Source organism: Moschus berezovskii, chromosome 9, assembly GCF_049115385.1.
Source record: "Moschus berezovskii isolate FMDL1 chromosome 9, NW_MosBer_1.0, whole genome shotgun sequence".
Taxonomy (NCBI): Eukaryota; Metazoa; Chordata; class Mammalia; order Artiodactyla; family Moschidae; genus Moschus; species Moschus berezovskii.
In genome coordinates this window covers 80,276,085-80,296,467 of record NC_142468.1, presented here as the reverse complement: position 1 = coordinate 80,296,467, position 20,383 = coordinate 80,276,085, and the positions used below count along the sequence as shown (strand labels likewise).

Sequence of the window (20,383 nt, the reverse complement as noted above, 5' to 3'; positions counted from 1 at the left end):
TGGACTGCAGCAGGGAGCAGCTGGTGGAGGAGGCAGATCACGGGGGGCCCTCGTGGGTCTGGACTTGCTGTAGGCGGTAGGGAGTCACCGAAGGCTTCGCAGCGCGGGAGTGGCACAAGCAGGAAGAGGCTCCATCGGCTTTATGGAGCCAGATAAAGGCCAAAGGAGAGTCACGGAGATGATCGAAGGGCTGGCGGCAGGTCTGTGGAGGGAGACGACAGAGTGTGGCCTGGAAAGACGAAGGCCAGGCCAAGGCTTGCTCCAAATCAGGCAGAGGCGAGCCTTGCTTTCTGACCCGGGGCCGAGTTGCAGATGGAGCCACATCGCGAAGTCACAGAGAAGGTGGCTTTGCTTAACCCCTATGGGGACAGGTGAGTGTCACACAAACAAAAAATGTCGTTTATGTCACTGGGACTCCCCCATCCCCACAAGAGGGGGCACAGGCTGGAAGTGGGGAATAAATCACTAATGAAGAGGTCCTGGTAGAGTTCTGAGCAGTCGTCATAAAGGAAGGTTGAGGGGCACCCAGGTGTCTGGGGATGTTCGATATTCATTCATGGAAAAAACTGCTCCTTGAGGGCCTGCTTTGAGCCTGGCTCTCCTCTAGCCTCCTAGCCCAGAGACAGGGGCAGGCTTTCCCTTATTACCTCACAGCCTGAGCGCCTTCTGAAATGAACGAAGCGCTGTGTTTGTTTACTGGAGCAGTGTTTGCTTCCCCCAGCAAACAAGACAGAAGTTTGTGAGTTGTTTTCTTCTCTCTGTGGTATCTCCAGGACCTACAGGAGTCCCTGGCCTGTTGTAGACGCTTAGTACGTATTTGCTGACTGAATGAATCCCTCATGCTCAGTGAGTCCCCCTCCTTAAAGGGCTCAAAATCTAGGGAGAAAGGCAAGAAAATCAACATCCAACGGAAAACCTCAAGGGTGCTAGAATGAAGAGGCCTATGTGGGAACACACAGGACACCCCGGACTCAGCCTCGCTTTCCAGAAGGGTTCCTTTCTACTTCGGCTGAGCCGTGCCAGTCAAAGCGGACAGGGCAGGCAGCCTCCGCTGGGAGCAGCCGGCATGGGCAGAGGTGCAGAAGCACCGAGGTCAGGCAGCACAGATGGTGCTCACGGAGCTGGAGAGACCATTTCTGGTCCGGGAGGGCCTGAAGGACCAGTTAAAAGACTGGCGCTTCCTCCTGAAAGCAATCAGAAGACATTAAAGGATTGTTTGTGTCAGTTAAAATCCTTTTCTTTGCAAGAAGAGAAAAAACTAAAGCAGCTTTAAGGAGAACAAAAAGGGAAGGAGTGGTTATCGGCTCATAAAAATGATAAGATCCAGGAGAGCTCTAGGTACAGCTTGAGCCAAGGGGGAAAAGAAGGTCGCTAGGCTAGGGTTTTTCCATTCTCCTTTTCTTGACTCTGCTGGCTCTGAGCTGGTCCCCATTCTGAAGCTCCTCATGGTAGCTCTTGGGAAACCTGATTCATAGAGCTCAGTGAAGCGAAAGAGAGTCCATCTCCCTTAGTTCAAGCAGTAATTCCAGAATCGAGTGTCTCTGTAGCCCCGACTGGTCTGACTTGGGTCCTGGGACTATCCCTGAACTGATCTGGGGAACCAAGGAGAACGAGATGCTGATTGGTTTAGCCCAGGTCACATGATCCATCTGTGGCTCCAGATGAAATACATAGGCTGGCTCCTCCAGAGCTGATGGCACACGCAGGAGGAGTGGGTGCGAGGTGGCAAAATAAGCTGTGACCACCATGTGTTTTGAGGAGGAGACTGATGCAATCAGGCCGTGTTTTAGAAAGCTATGGTTCTCCTACAGATCTGGAAGCCAGTTAGAAAGTCGACGTGCAGGAAGACCAGAGGCAGAAGCAATGATGAGATGCCAGTGTGAAGAGCCAGGTTGAGCCAGCCTGAGCAGAAGCGAGCCAAGGACTGTGACAGAGGGGTGATTTTTTTCATTTCTATCCTCAGGGCCCTGATTTACAGCCCCCATCACCTGTAATCACCTCAGATGTGGAACGCCCAGCCCCATTAAGGACCAGCTGTGGCATGATCCCCTTATAGGTGCCCTAGCAGGGTCAGTTGCCCCAAAGCTGCAGATCCTGGCTTGGTTGCCAGAAACCCACCTAGTCCCCCTCTGAAAATGTGGCCACCTGTACAGACACACCAAGTTCCAATGCTGCTGGTGCTGCCACTTCTCAGCTGTGCCACCCTACGCAAGGCCCTTAACCTCTCTGAGTGTGAATATCACCACCTGAATATAAAGCGGACATGGTGACATTTAAGGTATGGGAGGCGTCGGTGTGGGGATTAAAGCAGATAAAGATATGAATCACCAAGCACAGTGAGAGGTTCAGGATATGAAAATTCCTTCCTCTTCAAACCCTTCAGCTTCTCCCTGGTTTCATGTTCCCAAGACCTTTCCAACCCCTTGCTTGTTTGCCAAACAAAAGGTGGTTTTTGTTTTTTTTTCCTGCCAGAAAGAAACAACTGGAGGTTGAGGGGCACAGAGCAGCCATTTTTAGATTTGCGGGTGGAAAATTCTTCATGTTCTCAGGCCCGAATTTAAGCCCCCTCTGGACTTACACAGGCAATTCCCACGTGAGGATATAATGTTCCAGACCCACGTGTGCTGGAGAGGAAGCCCAAGGAGGGGTAAAGACATAGAAGAAACGTCCCCCTCCCCAAACCCAGCTTCCTCTAAGCTTCCGATTCTCCTTTCTCACCCCAACTTGACCAAACTCAGAGGACTTGTGATGCAGAGTCCTCTGACCAAGAAGTTCATAAAAGGAGGCTTTGTCTAATGATCACCCTGCCCCAAACACCAGAAGAAATTCCCACCTTCCTCGGCTGTTGGAGGGAAAGAGGTTGCTGAGACTGTGCTGTGATTCCCTAGGCACTGTCTTGTCTGAGTCTAACAATTGCCCTGGGATGTCGGGATTATTAACCCATTTCACTGAGAGGAAACTGAGTCTCAGAGAAAAGCCACTCTCTCCGGAAAGGGCAGAGGGCTGCTGAGATTTCGCCCGTCTCTCTATGTGAGCAGAGCCCATTGCTGTCCCCTCCACAGTGCCTCTGAGATGACTCGCACAGCCCCGGAGCCAGCCTCCCTGTCCTTCCCTGCTCTGGCCTCCCAGTCCCATCTGGCTTGCAAGCTGTGTGTTTTTGATTCTCCTCCTCAGAGCTGCCTCTTCACTAGGATAGCACTTAGTATGTTGTCTTATCATTGACTGCTGGTGGGCACCTCTCCCCGCTCATTCCTGAGTGCTTCAAATCAGAGCCTCTGATCTGAAAAGATCTTGAGCGTGTGAATTGGTCCTGCGTTATCCCTCTGGGGAATATTTGCATCTCTTGTTGCAGAATCAAGAGGAGAAGAGAAACTCTGAAAGTTCTTATCGCTGTCTGCCTAGGAGACTGCCTGGTGTCAGAGGCCTTCCACACGTGTTTGATACATGAATAATTGAGTGAAAAAGACCTACCACATAGCATTGTCCTGAACTGAAAGGGTTGATGTCTATAGCATCCCTAGAACAGGGCTTGATGTGCGGGAGGTGTTTTAAGGACGTGATGCTGAGTTACAACTGGGAAGGAATACTTACCCAGGAGTTAGGGGTTTCAATAACTTGCTGTGTGGCCTTAGGAAGTCCCTCCCACTTTGGGGGTTCGGTTTCTTCATCTGTGAGTTGAATACATTGGGTGAGATTGTCAGAAATGTACCTTTTCAGTGCTGCTGAAATGCATGTGCTTTTTCATGCGTGTTTAATTGCCTCCCTTCCCTCCCCACTCCCCAAACACACACACACACACACACCCCACATGCATGCCTGTCAGTCTCCAAAATAGCATTCTGCCGCCCCTCGGCATTTTCTGTCTTTCATTTCCTTGACCAGAAGAAGCTCCATGAGGTTACTAACCGTCGTTGTCCATGTTCCTCAGCTATGACTGCTTTCGCAAAACAGCGATAATGTCCCTCAGATTCATTTTATCAAGCAGCAAAATCTGTTTTGTGGGCCAGGGTGTGCTGGTCCTAAATGGAAAGTAGAAGTCATTTCCAGCTCACTTGCTCCGTAAACACAGGGGTTCTGTCGGCCGCCTTTGCACCCACATGGAAAGAATATTTAACTCCACAAATGTAGGCAACACCATGAAGGCAGCCCTGCAAGGTACAGGGGGAAAAGCCTACCATTCCAAAAGGAGTGGCGAGGCTGAAAAAGAAAAATTTCTCCTAGAACAGGAGCAAAATCACACTGTAGGATCACTTTCAAATCCACAATTCAAGACATTGTTAAAGTTGTGAGTGCATGTGGGTGATTAGTTAAATCTTAGCTTGTAAAATACTCTATGATTCCTTGATTCAGTCTTTTTTTTTCCTGTAAGACCTAGGATCACATGGTAGTCAGATTCTATTGACCCAAGACAAGGACGTTTCAACTAGTGTGTGTGCTTAGTCGCTCAGTCGTGTCTGACTCTTTATGATCCTGTGGGCTGTAGCCCATCAGGCTCCTCTGTCCATGGGGATTCTCCAGACAAGAGGACAGGAGGGGGTTGCCATGCCCTCCTCCAGGGGATCTTTCCAACTCAGGTATTGAACCCAGGTCTCCCACATTGCAGGTGGATTCTTCACTGTCTGAGCCACCAAGTAGGTGTATCGAAAACTAGTGGGTGTATTGGGGTTTTGGTAACCAATGCAAATTCCTGGGCTCCCATCTCTAAGATTGTTGTCCATCCACATGGGATGAGCCCTAAAAGTCTGCAATCTTTTTAGCAGTTCCCCCCATCGCATGGGATCAGAGTAGGAGGCGACCACTCTTGGACATACAGTGTTTAGACAGCCTGTCATTCTAGATTCTGTGATTCTAAATATGATTTTTAAATGGCCTTTTGCTTATGATTCTAATATTCTGGAACTGTTATTCTGTTTCCATATGCCTAAGGACAAGATTCCAAGGTCTAAAGATTATCTTTCTGAGTAAAGGTTTTTACTTGATGGAGGGGAAAAGGGACCCAGTGTCACAGGGTTAGAGGGACATTCTGGAAGGGGGACTTCCTGAGGGCACAGCCCAAAGGTTGATGCTCTACCGATCTGCCTGAGCAAGTCCAGCACTAGGACTCAAATGAAGAAGCTTGGCGGGGTGCGTTGTCTGGCTCTGGGATGACACTCGCATGCAGGACCATCTGGGGGATTCCTGATGGACAGAGAGATCCAACCATGTCCCAGAGAGCTGGAAGGGCTGAGGCTGGAGGAGTGGAGGCAGTAGTCAAGCAGAGAGCTCAAAAAAGAACCTGTGGCAAGGGAGGAAGGATTCACCCCCAAACATCCTCCCTGTGCCTGTGCTGGATGGTGGGGGATGTGCAGACTGGTTTGGCAGACATGAAAATGTAAGGTTTCAGGAAAACCCGGGACGAGAGGGAGCCAACTGTGTGGGGCTACCCCAGGGTACAATGTGTGGGCTGAAAGAGGACTGCCGTGACATGCTAATGAGTGCCTGGATCTGGGAGGGTGGGGATGGGGGAAGGTGGCGGAAGACCTCTGAGGAGCTGCTAGGCAGATGCTGGGCTGGGGAGGAGCTCTGAGTTGGGGAGCAGAGTCTGGAATAGAGAGGGTTTCCTCAGAATGTTCCCACACACATTGACATGCCACCAAAGGGTCAGGATGCAGCTGAGGAACCTGGGATCCTTTTCTGGAGAAATAAAAGCGGAGGATGGAGAAAGGAGCCAAAAGTTTCCAGCTTCCCAGATGGGGCAGGCTGGGTTACCAAGGGTTTCTCTGGGAGTGGGGCCATGGAAAAGAAAGCATTGCTCATCCTTGGTGACACGTTTAGGCTGTCTGCCTGCACGGTGGTGATGACACATCCTGGCTGCATGTCCTAGCCCCTCTGTCCCACACAGGGACAGTGACACGTGTGCCAGCTCAGGTGACACAATTACACCTGCACTCTTACCATCAGTGACGGCACCATTTCACACTGACGTAACACACGAGGTGTCATCTCTCGTGGACAGGAACACTTAAGACATCCATCATCACCCAGAAATGGTGACATGCCCCAGAACTTTGGCTCCTGGCATGGTCTACATAAAGGGCATCCTCTGTGGCTGTGCACAGCACACCCTGCATTCAGTTCAGTTCAGTCGCTCAGTCTGACTCTTTGTGACCCCATGGACTGCACCACACCAGGCCTCCCCGTCCATCACCAACTCCTGGAGTTTATTCAAACTCATGTCCATTGAGTCGGTGATGCCATCCAGCCATCTCATTCTCTGTCATCCCCTTCTCCTCCCACCTTCAATCTTTCCCAGCACCAGGGTCTTTTCAAATGAGTTCTTCGTATCAGGTGGCCAGAGTATTGGAGTTTCAGCTTCAGCATCAGTTCTTCCAATGAATATTCAGGACTGATTTCCTTCAGGATTGACTGGTTGGATCTCCTTACAGTCCAAGGGACTCTCAAGAGTCTTCTCCAGCACCACAGTTTAAAAGCACCAATTCTTCAGTACTCAGCTTTCTTTCTAGTCCAACTCACATCCATACATGGCCACTGGCAAAACCATAGCCTTGACTAGACGGACCTTTGTTGGCAAAGTAATGTCTCTGCTTTTTAATATGCTGTCTAGGTTGGTCATAACTCAAGAGTCTAGCTGCATATAATACCTGTGCCTTACACCCAAACCATCACCCCATGCCATTATCATATTCTGCTGTAACAACAACCCACTTAGCTCTACACAAAATCACACACTCACACCAGAGTCACTTCAGATCAGAAGGGGTACACCACAACACATGGAGATAGACCCACACCTGCCCTGCTAGCCCCTGTATCCCCCCACAGGGATGCTGTCCACTCCCACCTGCATGTTGTCCAGAAGTAGGCACACACACACACATGCAGCTTTGCACATCCACGGGTTTGCCTTCACCCTGGGTCACTCCATGTTGAAGGAGAGAGACGGGGACCCTGACCTTACAGCCCAACAGTGATGGCACCCTAACCTTATCAGGGACAAGAGGGGAGGCACTCACCAGAGGCATAAGGTGGCCTAGAGCCCTTCTCTGTGCACCACCCCCATAGCTCTGGTCCTGCCTCTGGCAGGCAGCCACCCCCTCAAACCAAGACCAACTCTGCCCCTCCAGGCTCCAGTTAGAATGGCAGGATGTAGAGTCAGCATCTGGAGCATTCAAATGTCTCCCTGCACTGACCAGCTGAACTCCTAGCTGAGGTCAGGGCCAGCTCAGCAAGACCCTCCTCATCTCCCACATGGCAGCCAGGGTGCCCTTTGGACAGAGGCAGCTGCAGGGAAGAGATGGGCTGACCTTTGGACAAAAGCCATTCTCACTGATCACATTTATAGTCTCTGACAGCTGTCACTCCTCACACACTGTTCCTCAATCCTCACACAAAGTACTGACACTCACTCTCTTGATTGGCTTCTTAGTGAGCATTCGAGACATGTACATGATCATTTTTAAAAATCTGTTCAAATCTGGTCCCCTGCCCCAGCCCACAGGGCTCATAAATAAAAGTAGAAATTCAACACTAGCCAGGGTAAAACACCATAAGCAGAGCCACATTCATATTTTACCAGGTGACTCTTAGAAGCTGTCTACAAAGCAGGCTCTACAAGGTCCAAGGCTCGGGGTGGGGGTGGGGACTTCAACAAGCTGGATTAGAGATGCAGGAGATGAAGGAAATGCTGACAACCCACATGACATGAGGACCCCAATCTGAGTGTGAATTCATAGCAGGTTTTTCTTTTTTCAAGCAAGAAACTGGAGAACAGGGAAGATGATAAATGTCAATGTAAAAAAATATATCGGCAGAGCAAAAGTTACATTTCCATAGGCTGTGGGATGTGTCAGAAGAGAAGCAGCCCAGCTTGGTAGAAGGCCCCTGGAGCTCAGTGTCATGCCGTCATGGGCTGGAGTCTTGGATCTGCCAAAAACTCACTATATCTCCCTGGACTTTGCCTTCTGTATCTTGAAAATAGGGGTCTGTGTGAACTAGAGGAGAGAACGTACTTTATGCAAAGCACTGAAGTGAGCACCTGAGACATAATTGGGGCCTGTGGTCATATGATTCGTTCGTTCGTTCGTTCGCTCATTCGTGTCCGACTCTATGAGACCCCGTGGACTGCAGCCTACCAGGCTTCTCCATCCATGGGATTCTCCAGGCAAGAATACTGGAGTGGGTTACCGTTTCCTTCTCCAGGGGATCTTCCCGACCCAGGGATCGAACCCGGGTCTCCCGCATTGGAGGCAGACGCTTTAACCCCTGAGCCACCAGGGAAGCCCGGTCATATGATTAGCAATAGTATAATCAGTAGGAAATGTTCACAATATTTAGCAACATTTTGGCAGTTATAAAAGAGTATTTGGGAACCATGTTACTGGTTCAGTGGTAACACTGAACGTTGTCCACTGGTACAGTGGTAACAATGAACAGGAGCAAGTGTTCATCTTTTTACCATCTTTTTTTGACAAGAAGCATCAGTGGCTAATATCATGTCTTAATCGTTCAAAGGATAAAGCCACCAAAACTTGATTGAGCTGCCCTTTCACTCACCAGGAAGATTTTCTGCAGCTAGACATGACTCATGTCAGCTCATACAGTTTTAATAGGCTCACAGAAACTGGGGCTCAAAGAGGGGTTAGCTGTCACTTATCACCCACCTGCTATCTTCCAGGGATGGGGAAACTCAGCATCTCACACGGGCAGTCCATACTACGGTTGTACAGCTCCAGCTGGTAGAAGGGTCTTCCTCCTAGACCTTCTGTCTGCCTTCCTTTACCTTTTCCCCATTGCCCCTATTCTGTCATCAGCATTGGTAAAAACGATAGTTCCTTTTTTCCCCTTGCAATGGTCACTTATTCATTCAACAACCATTCTTTAGCTCCTGCTTTGCCAGAGGCGTGCTAAGTGCTGGAATTACAAATTGAGCAAAACTTGCCCATCCTTGAAGGGCTAATCCCACTTAAGAACGCTCTCCTCCAGGTAAAATGCGTCCTTAAATCCCTCAACCGTCCCTCACTTAAACTGATTTCCAGACACCCACCACTTGACCACCCTGCTTCTTTTCTAACCATATTTGAGCCTACTAAAGTCTATCTTAAAGTGTTGTGACCAAAATTGAGCTCAGTATTTTTCTGAAGGCTAAGTTGGATTTTTAGCCCAGCTTAGTCAACATCCATGTCAAAGGCGATGCCCACTGTGGAAAAAGCCAAATTGCAGCTAGAATGCTGCCAGCCAGATCCACTCGCTAAGCTTCTGTCCTAGGAGAACAGGAAACAGGAGGGGAGAGGAGAGAGGAGGTCTGTGACTCTTGAAATGACAGGATGTCAGGCCTCTCTGCCCAGAACTCCCTCCAGGCATTAGAGGCAAGTCTAAGTCACTCTAATCAAACAATCTCCCCTCTGCCCCCTCCATTAGTGTCTGCCTCTGAAAAAGGAAGAAAATTTTAAATGAGCCTGCTGATGGGCCAACACAGCATGGAAAGGAAAACTCAGCCATAAAGGAAGGGACTTCCCTACACCCAGTCTCACAGCCTGTAAGGGGAAAACAGAGATAAGCTTTAGAAGGTGACTCTGCAGGTGAGGAAGGTAGGTCTTCCAATGACTTCTGACGTGTGTGTGTGTGGCGGGGGGTGGGGTGGGTGTCCCGCATTTTGAGGTCTTTGCTGCCAACATGAATAAAGGAATAGTCCCCGTTTATTGAAATAAAATCATGCCTCCTGCCTTTCCCAGATCCTGTCCTTCTGCCGCTCTTACTGCTCCCTTCTTGGAAGGAAGCCATCCCTTACAGAAGCAGGAGTCATCTCCACTCTGACATAACCCTGATTGATGCATAAACTCTTGCAAATCTTTCAAAGGCCTGGTGCATGGCCCTTCCTCTCTGAAACCATTTTCCTACACATTGGGTTGGATTAAAGGAAGCATTTTAGAGCCAAAAGATGCAAGCAGAACGGAGAGGCTCATAAAGAGAGATGAGTGTGGGGAGAGGAGGAAAGAAAGGCTGGGGTGGGGACATATGCTGTCCTGCCTCTTGGCAGTCCCTTTTTTACCCTGGGGAAAGGAGAGAAAATATGGCTTTCCAGAATAAACTTTGCCAAAGAATTCCTTAGTCTTATTCTTCACGGAATATCAGATCCAGAAGGTCCTAGCAAGTGACTTGCCCAAGGTCCACAGCAATTTTGCAGCAGTTTTCTCCTTCTGGGTCCATGTGGAATGTTCCTTACTGCCTATGGAGGCCTTGCCCATATGATCCATCAGTTTCCTGAGTGCTCACATAACAGGACAGGATGCTGAGGGGCTGCAAAGATGATCTGACGGTGGTCCTGTCATCCTGTAGGAGCTCACAGGCAAGAGGCAAGCAAATAGAGAAATAGGGGTGTGCCTGGGGGTTGAGCAGGGGTTGAGCGAGTGCTGAGGCAAGTGTGATCAGTTCTCTCTGGAGGAATCAAGGTGGGCTTTCCTGAGCAGTGGATCTTGGATTTCTGCTTTAAAAAAAAAAAAAACAAAACAAAACACCTTCCTCCGTCTCCTGACTCGCACTACCCCTTGGAACATTGAAGGAGCAAGCTTGCCGTCCGGAGAGCCAGGCAGCTCTATCCTGAATCCCTGCAGGAGAGATTGCTGGGGGTGCCTGGAGGAGATGGTGGAAGGGGAGGCGGAGAAGGAAGGAGAGGGGGGATTTCACTTTTTTTAGGAGAGGGGAAAGGAGGGAGAATGGGGAAGGGAAACGGAGGGGGAGGAGGAAGAGGGAGGGAGGGAGAGACGGAGAAACGGAGAGAGGGAGAGAGGGGGAGAGAGCCGGAGGAAGAAGACAGGGGGGAGCGAGGGGAGAGAGAGAGATTTGAATTTCCCATCTGGAAGGGGAGCGGTAGCACGTCAGGGCCTGGCTGACGGGCGTGATTGGAGGGCGCCTCCGGCAGCCGCCCGCGGCAGTAGCCGCGGCCCCAGCTCACCGGGAGGAGTTGCACGAGGCGGCAGCGGGAGCTGGAATCGCAGAAGGAACTGTCTCGCTGAGTCCGGCCGGAGCCCTGCAGTGGCTCAGACGGTTGCGAGGACCGCCAGGTCGGTGCTGGCCGCGGGCCGGGAGGGCGGAGCCGGGCTGTGGGCAACAGGGTCTGGGCTCTCGCCTCGAGGCCGCAGCGCAGCCCGGGAAGCTGCGGGGTACCGCTCTCGGGGGGACAGCTCCCCACGACTACCCGGGCGCTGGAAACGGCGGCTGCGCGGCCGCAGCAGGGAACCCCGGGCGCGCTGGCGGTGGTGCTGAAAGAACAGCTCCCCGCGAGGAGGGGACGCCTGCAGGCGGGAGGGAAAGGCGGTGAAGCGCTAGCCCACTTGTGGGTCCCTGAGCCGGAGACCCTCGGGCAGAAGCCCAGAACTGTCCCGCTCCCGGGGAGCCAGGACCGCCCCGAAGGCGGCGGGCGACTCAAGTCTGAACCTAGAGAACAACTTCGAGCTCTTGGCGGAAGGATGGGGGCACGTCAATCTAAGCTACTTCAGGTTTGTGGTTAACCTGGAGACCGCCAGGGCCCTCTTCGCCCAGGAAGAGGGACGCCCCCCCTCACCCGCCGAGGGGTACGGTTCGGTTATCGGAGTGAGAGGGCGGCGGGAATGGGGTGGACAGACCGAAGGTGGTGGGGAGGAGAGCCCACACTTCGACTGGGGGTGGGGGATCGAGAGGACTCTATTTGTCGTGGGAGGAGGAGGAGCCGGGGTTGAGGCTGCCCCTGTCCGCTGCCCGGGGTCAGTTAGGACAGTCGCTGGCCCTACTTTGCCCCCTCCCTCAGCAAAGTTTGAGGCCCGGCCAGGTCTTGAGGTTGGAGCTCTGAGTGTTGGGGGGCGGTGGGGAGGGGCGCGCTTTCAGTGGCCAGCCACGAGCTCCAGGTAGAGCAGCCGGCTACAGTGATCTCCGCGGGGGACCGATCGAGGGGCGCCAGGATTTCTATCCCCCTCTTCTGCTGGGAGAATTACGAAGCCCCCGCCTCTTCCGCTTTTCTCCAGGAGCCAGTTTCTTACCCATTCCCACCCTCCTCTGCTCCTTTCTCTCCCCTCGTGCTCTCCCTTCTAGCATGGGGTGGGGGTGGGGAAGGGGGTAGGGGGCCATCCCCTGTCGTTGTACCGCCATTTGCAGAGTCCGCCGCAAAAAGCAAATGAGTGTTGAATTGAGTTGCAGCGAACGTGGCCCGGACATGAGCTATTAAAGAAAAAAAAAAAAAAAAGAAAGAAACAAAAACGGGTAAACAGTCACAAGGACAAACACTGCAGGTGCTCGAGTCTGCTTGTCAGATGGCGGGGCCCAGTCCTACAAACTGCCTGGGGCTCAGATGGTCGAGCCTGAGGAGGTGCCTCAGCTGCCTTCGGGCTGGGATGGGTTGGGAGAGTCTGGGAGCGGAAGCTGAAGGCGCGTGCTGCATCCCGGGCGCGCTAAGGGCAAGGAAACCTGGTGCTGCAGCAGCATCCCTCCCCCACCCCTCTTTGCATCCCCTCCCCCAGCCTACCGTCCCCACTACCAGCACCACCATCGCCCTTCCCGCGCAGGGATCGGCCAAGCTTCCCGCAGACCCGCTGAGGAGCGCCTCCTGGCGGTCTGGCCAAAATCAACTGCAGGCAACCTGCCGGACCTCAGCACTCCTCCAGGCATAAGGCAAAATATCTACACACACGCCTGCACTTACGCTCACGCAGATTCACAATGATGCCTAAGTTAAGACACGCAGGAGCATACCTTGAACGAGTACACTCTCACATACTCGCTAACACACAACATTCAATTCAATCCAGCAAACAGGTCCTGAGGCTCTACCATTAGCTAGGAGAGGTTGTAGATTCTGGGAAAGGAAAAAGAAAAGCACAAGATACAAGCCCTGCCATGGGAAGATTTCAGAGTGGCTGGGAAGGAAAAGACGCATAGGTGGACAGAGTGCATGAGCTGGAGGCAGGCAGGGTTGTCCTAGAACGTGTCATGGGTCTCAGAAGAGGAAGACTCTATCACATTTCACCAAGGATATCTGGGAAATTTTATGGCAAGAGTGATGTATAAAGGGAACCTTTGAAAATTAATGCTGCTGCTGATGGTGATGATGATGACAGCTAATAGGTACTGAGCACCTGCTGTGTGCCAAATGCTGGACTGGCCACTTTCTTTGCATTATTTAATTTAATGCTTATAACATGAATTGGGCATAGGTGTCATTGTCCCCATCTTACAGATGAGAAAAGATGAAGTCATCTGCTCAAGGTCACTCTAAGTTGAGAGGCCAGGGCTTGAACTGGCAGAGATGAGGTTAAGAGGTTCCAGGGCTGTGGAAATAGCTTGAACAGATGCCCAGGAGTTTTTGGAAAGGATATATGTGGAGGGATAGCTGATACCGAGCCACACGCAAGGAATGGGAAATGGATGGTGAGGCAGGCAGATGCTAGACTGTGCAGGACTTGAAGGTCAGCACAAGGACTCTCGTTGGTTTAACCAGGCCATGGGGAGCCATTGCAGGGTATGTTTGCATGAGCACATCTGCCCTTTAGGAAGATTAATCGGACAGCCTTGTGGAGGATGGATGAAAGGTAGGGGAGGGATAGAGTTAGAGGTTATGTGCAAATTCAGAACACTGAGGCCCTGAACCAAGGCATTAGCAGCCATAGGAGAGGGGATGTGTGGATGCAGGAAACACTATGAAGCTATAATCCCTGGGCTTCTCCTCCAGAAGCCCATCCCAATTATAACTTGCCAAATCCCTTTGAGGTTTTTGTTCAGCGCCTACCTCCCCAGCTGACTGAATGCTGTGAGACCAAAGGCAATGACTCCCTTGTTCCCTGCCGCAGTCCACCACCCAGAACAATGGCTGGCAGACAGAAGATGCTCAAAGAACATTTGTAGTGTGAGCGAGTGAAGGAATGAATGAAGCATTCACTGACTCTGGAGTTTTCCACTGAGGCCATGGGAACAAGGCATGCTAAGGAAAAGGTGGTTGGTCGGGGTAAGGGGAAAAATAGGCAAGGATGAGATTGAGCTTTGGATAGATCCAAAATGAGACTATCTAGCAGAGACTTAAATGCTCGGTTTGGGGAGAGAGAGAGGGTTGAAGAAGGGCATAAACCATGAAGGGGAAGTGAAATTTCCCAGGAAGACAACGGGGGAGTGAGGGGCCATGGAGGGAAGTCAGTGAAAGATAGAGGAAGACCATCTGAAAAGCAGGATGATGACCACAGGAGGGCTGTGTCACAGAATTCAGGAGATTCAAGAAGAAGGTTGAAAACAGCAGAGTGAGTGAAAGGGTCGTGAGGGGTCCTCATTGGCCTTGATGCTGCAGAGGGGTGGAGGGGGAGGAGGAGGAGGGCCATGGAAACACTCCTGGGTCCGGTGTTAGGAGGGCTCTGGCAACTCCTGCCAGGGCAGCTTCAGCGGCAAGGGCAGCAGTCACACGTCTCTGATGTCACAGAGACAAAGGGTTTGACCGGGAGGTGGAAAAGTGGTGACACCAAGGGGAAACCACTTGATCATGAAGCTAGGAGGCAGAGATTAAGAGAAAGATGGGAGTCAGAGCAGGAGCTGGAGAAGAAAGGGGATGAAAGACACTTAAGGAGAAGAGATTGAAGATGTGAGGGAACGGGAGTAATAAATGGATCAAGGAGAAGATGCCGAGAGAGAAACTCTGAAGCTAAGGCAGATGGATAGACTTTGAGGGGGAGGAGGGAGACTTTTCTCCCTTGGGAGTTGGGGGGGGGGGGGTTGCAGGAGCTTACACTACCGAAACATTAATTGTTTTGATAATGATAACAGCCACCATTTACTGAACTTCCATCCTATGCCGACTGCATCCCATAGATTATTCCTAAGCCTTCGAAAGGGCACTATAGTCCTCAGTCTGTAAAGAACACTGAGACTCAGAGAGGCCGTGTCAATTGCTCACTGCCACACAGCTAAAAGCGGCAGGCCTGGGACCTGAGTCAGCTGCGCCTGGCTCCAGACCTCCTGAGCCTTCAGCTGCCCCGCACCACACAGAAGCAGAAGGAAATGCCCTGCTGACAGGGACGAGGAAGGAGCAGGCTGGACCTTAAGAAACTCGTTAGGGGGAGTCTCACCTGGTGGGAAGAAACAGCTCAGCCGCTGAAAGGGCCGTGCTGGGAGTCGGCCGCAGGACCTTGGTGGTGGGCCCCAGAAGCTGGGCTCCGTGATCCTGGCGAGCTGGAGTAAGAGGCACCTGGAGTGACTGGGGCGTGGCATGGAGAAGACTCCAGTCCTTGAGTCGATTGCTTTGCATGCAGGGGAGTGGGTGGCGGTAATCAAAGTTCCCTGAATGAATGCAGGAAACAGAGGAGCCTGGAGAAGGAGATGGTTTGGTGACAGAGAGGTGGCATGTTGAGTGTGGTGCCATGGGACATTCAGGGGGAGGCATTCAAGAGGGAGGCAAGTGTATTTCTTGACTAATTTGCCTATTTCACACACGCGCATGCCTGCACACACACACACTCACTCACATGCACCCCAAAATGTAATCTGCATGAGGGCAGGACTTAGTCTGTCTTGTTCACTGTTATCTACCCAGTGCCTAACACACTGCCTGACACGCAATAGGTGGGGCTCAACTAATGCCTATTGGATGAATGAGTGTCTGGTCTGGTGCCCAGATAAGATATCTCGAGATGCCATCAGTGTTAGTGCCCATTAAAGCCCCTGGAAATGATGAGTTCCCCCAGGGGAAGATTAGAGATGAAAAAGAGATAAGGCCTGAGGTCAGAGTCCTGGAGAACGCACTTTGAAGAGACAAGAGGAAGAAAAGAAGCAACAAATGACAGGAGGGAAGAAGGAGCGGGAGGAAAGAACTGGGTCAAAGAAGCGAGAAAGGAAGGGGGTTTGAGGATACAGTGGGGCGGGGAGCAGTTCAAATGTTTCAGAACTGCTTCAGAAGAGCTGGGAAAAGGGCCCAGTAGATCATCTGACTTTGGAGAGAGACTTGCCAGATCAGCAAGTTAGGGATGAGGCAGGTGCCCTGTGGACCAATTTGAAACATCTCAAATTAGACTCCTGCATCCTCCACCACCACCTGGCAATTCCTTGAGCTGCATGTAAACACAGAGAAGGAACCCAAGAGTTCCTGAAATCATTTGATTATTATTCGTTTCCTGTTCTTAGAAATGCAGTCTCTTTACAATATTTTTAGTCAAATGAAAACATCTTGATTGACTGAGCTGAGCCGCCTTCAAACTCAGAATTCTGGATCAGGGTGGGTTCTCCTGCATTTCCTGGAAATCCTGTTCCTTTCTGGAATGCCTTCATAAACATACAGTCAGCGATGGCTGGCATTAAGGAGGGCCAGCTACACACCAGGCACTGACCAGTATCTTACCTTCCCCTTCTAACAGCAGTGCAGGGTCAGCCTTTACCACTCCTTCATTCTGCAGGGAACAAGCTGAAGCTTTCCCAGGGAGCCACAGCCAGTGAGGACTGGGGGTGGGGGCAGGATTTCAACCTAGGTATGTCTGATACCAAAGTCGCTGGGGATGGTTTTCAGCTCCATCATGACTTTCTCTCCTCAAAACAACCTATCAGGTGATGTGATCACGTAGAAGTCCTCAGATGAACTTCCAGGACCATTGTATGAAAAGATCTCAGTCTGCCGATATGTCTCCTCATTTTGAAAGAAATGAGGAAAATCCATCATCAGAAAACAGCCAGCGACCTTGAACTCAACCTGGTTGTAATATCCGGCCTGACTCCTCTGCCACCATTTCCTAGGACCCCTTTATCCTCCTAGTCAAGCATAAAGACCCCAAGGCTGTGTAGAATAAAAGGCTTCGGGGAGTAGGTCTGGCTTCAGTTGACCATCAGGGCACACGACACTTTGATTAGCTCATGGATGTCCCCCCGCCCCAACACCTGAGAAAGAATTTGTGATGGATTTGCCTACGAAGGCACCAGTGAAACTGAATGATTAAAATAAAAAGGAAGTGTCTGAGAGTTAGAGCATCTGGGTTCAAATTCTCAGGGATGCAGGAAGGACAGCATAAGAAGGACGGCAGGGTAGAGAAAGGCTCCAGGCTACCCCTCCACTCCCACCACTGCTGAGACAGTTCCATTTTTATGTGTTTTGCATAATGAGATTCCCATTAAGACTTTATTTGGAGAAAATCTTCTGAGGCAAAAAAATAACAATAAAAAATATAATAGAAACTGAAAGTTGGTGATTTAGGGAGAAGGAAAGGAGGACTAACATAAGCTGAGTGCTTACAACACCCAGTGCTTGGTACTTCAAAGGCCTAAGCCCCAAGAAGATTACCATGTCTCCAACCCCCTATGCATAATTCAAAATAAAAATCAGTATTAAGCTATAAAACCGAAAACTTACATGTATGATGCAACAAAAATAACTTATTTCTCCATTTGTCTAATTACAGAAGTCTGGATATGTTCAATATAAGCTGGCTGCTCTCATTTTTCTACCCACCTCTGATTTGCTGGGACCCCAAGTGCAAGCTTACTCCCTCTAGGGCTTGATGCAGCAACCCAGGCTGGAATTCTCTCCAGTCTCGGCATCAGGCTGAGAAAGGAGAAAGGAGGTACTGCCATCTTTGTCTTACAGAGGAGGAAACAGGGGCTCAAAGAGATTGGATTACTTGTGTGGAAGTCACACAGTAAATAAGGAGTTAGGGTGGCAATTAGAACCCAGCTCCACCTGCATCTAGATTCTGCACTTTCTCCAGCTTTCCTGGACTCAATCAAATTAAAACAATATAGACAAGATGAAGGCTTTAAAATATGGATCAGAAGTCATTTGACAGCATATCTGTGCCTGGCACAGGGCTTCCTGATAGTTCAGCGGTAAGAAAAAATCCACCTGCAATGCAGGAGACATAGGAACCATGGGTTGAATCCCTGGGTCAGAAAGACCCCCTGGAGGAAGAAACGGCACCCCACTCCAGCATTCTTGCCTGGGAAATCCCATGGACAGAGGAGCCTGGTGGGCTACAGTCCATGGGGCTGCAGAGAGTAACCAGACAGGGCTGAGGGACTGAGCTTGCTCACGCACGCATGTCTTGCACGAAGCAAGTGCTCAGGAAACAGCTCCTTTCCATCCCCTTTCCTTGAAGTACCAAGCACTGGGTCTTAGCATCTGACTGATGGTGCCTGATGCCGAACTAGAGTGAGGCATTCCTCTGTCTGCCTCCACTATCCTGCCTATGCAGAGGCCTCGCCCATCTGACCTCCAACTCCTCTTTTTGCAGGCAGCCACATCGCCCCCAAGCCAGGCCTGCCTGGAGCGCTGCATGCAAATTCAGCTGCTGGCTAGGGCACACTAACTCGCATTGTAGGCATGGACTTCGTCATGAAGCAGGCCCTTGGAGGTGAGGCCCTACCCCTGCACCCCTTCTCCCCCACTCCCTGCTCCCCAGCCCCAACCCAGAGGCCTCAGTGCCCCAGGCCTCCCTCTGCCAGCCTTGCCACCATGGCACTGCCCTCTTCCTTCCCCACCCCTCCCCCACAGGGGCCACCAAGGACATGGGGAAGATGCTGGGCGGAGAGGAGGAGAAGGACCCTGACGCACAGAAGAAGGAAGAAGAGCGGCAGGAGGCGCTTCGGCAGCAAGAAGAGGAGCGCAAGGCCAAGCATGCCCGCATGGAGGCCGAGCGTGAGAAGGTCCGGCAGCAGATACGAGACAAGGTCAGCGCCACCCTCCTGCCCATCCTGGAGTAAAAGGGGTAAAAGAGGTTCCCCACAACCTCAGCTTTCCCTGAATCCCGGCGCTCGCCTTAGACCTAGTTCTCGCTGAGCCTCACTCTTTTCATCAGAAAAATGCGTGTCACAGAACACTCTCCCTCAAAGACCATTTTGGAGATTAACTAAGACAGTGTACTCAGTACCTGCTCCCGAATGCTTGCTGCTATAGGTCCATGATCTTGTGCCCGAAATCCTGGAGACCACACAAGTTTGGGATCCAGAATTTAGATGTTTGGGGGAAGGACTATAGTGCCCTGAGCACGGTCATGTGTCACTTCTGGTGGGTTTGCAGCTGCCACCCTTTGCCAAACAGTGAAATACTTGTCTGCTTGCCCTGCAGAAAAATCAAGGCTCTAAGTAGCCTTCCATCAGTTCAAGACAAGTTTTGTCACCAAAATTGGGCCCCAAGCATGTGGGAGACCCTTCAGTTTTCAGACCTTGAAAGATTTGAAACAAAAGCAGAGAAATTATGGGGGCAGGTATTTATTTTAAAAGAAACCCCATGCATTGTCTCTCTCTTGTTAAAAACCCACAGAAGACAGGCACAGTCCCACAAGGAAGGCCCTTATGCCCATTTTACAGATGAGAGGCCCGAGGCTTAGCAAGTTCCCATGGGCTGCCCCAGCTGCACGTGCATGACTGTGAGACTCAGCTCTCTCCCTGCCCCATTCACACTCCTCTCCACCCTTCCCCTCCCCAGTATGGGCTGAAGAAGAAGGAGGAGAAGGAGGCCGAGGAGAAGGCGGCCCTGGAGCAGCCCTGTGAGGGGAGCCTGACCCGGCCCAAGAAGGCCATCCCGGCGGGCTGCGGGGACGAGGAGGAGGAGGAGGAGGAGAGCATCCTGGACACGGTGCTCAAATACCTGCCCGGGCCGCTGCAGGACATGTTCAAGAAGTAACCGGCCCCCCACCCCCGGCCCCATCCACTTGTTACTTTTTTTTTTTTTTTTTTTGGTTCTTTCTTTTCTTTTTATTCTGTTAAGTCTCAGTTCTGAAGGGGAGAACCTCAGTTGGCCTCTGCCCCACTTCCCCGGCCAGGGGCTCCTCCCCCTCAGCACTCCTTCACGCCCCCCTTCATCCAGGGTATCCCGCCTCCATCACCTCACTCACAAGTTGCTTGAACAGAAGAAGACGGCTTCTCTCCAACAGGAGGTGTTGAGCCCAAGGCGGGAGGCACTGGCGGCCCTCTCCGGACGCCTGAGGTCTGTGCCGGTGTGGCGATGCCCATACATTCCTTCATGCGCCCCACTGCCAGGAGGACCACTGTCCCCAGCCAGCCAAAGTAATGACACATTCCAGCCCTGCCCAGCATGCTGACCTTTGGCCTCTAAATCCCCGTGGGCCTTCAGGTCAGGGCAGGGGTTGAGTGGCCTGGCTCTGAGAAAGGGAGTCAGGGTAAGTCTGGCCTGTCAGGGCCTAGCCTGAGGCTGGCCTGCTCTGTTGTGGCCAGGCCCGGGGCTGGGCAGGAGGCTGGGGCTCTCCTTCTTGCCTCCCTCTAATGACACCCGGTCCAGGAGCACCCCTCTGCCCTCCCACCCGAAGAGGCACAGCCCCTGCCAAGCCAGTCCCTCCACACAGATCCTCTGTGGACTTTGACTCATCTATGGAGGGACCCCAGGGTAGGGCAGCCCCTTGTCCCTCCCCCCACTCCACTTAGGTCTGGAGCCCCACTGCCA

The 20,383-nt window shown here is 51.6% G+C and overlaps 1 protein-coding gene across 1 annotated transcript; it reads left to right on the top strand.

Moving 5' to 3' along the window:
* Positions 1-18,304: 18,304 nt before the first annotated feature.
* CPLX2 (complexin 2) lies at positions 18,305-19,606 on the top strand. The gene is made up of 3 exons (XM_055437295.1): positions 18,305-18,335; positions 18,476-18,651; positions 19,409-19,606. Exons 1-3 carry the CDS (start codon positions 18,305-18,307, stop codon positions 19,604-19,606), a joined length of 405 nt encoding a protein of 134 aa, XP_055293270.1.
* The last annotated feature ends 777 nt before the right edge of the window (positions 19,607-20,383 follow it).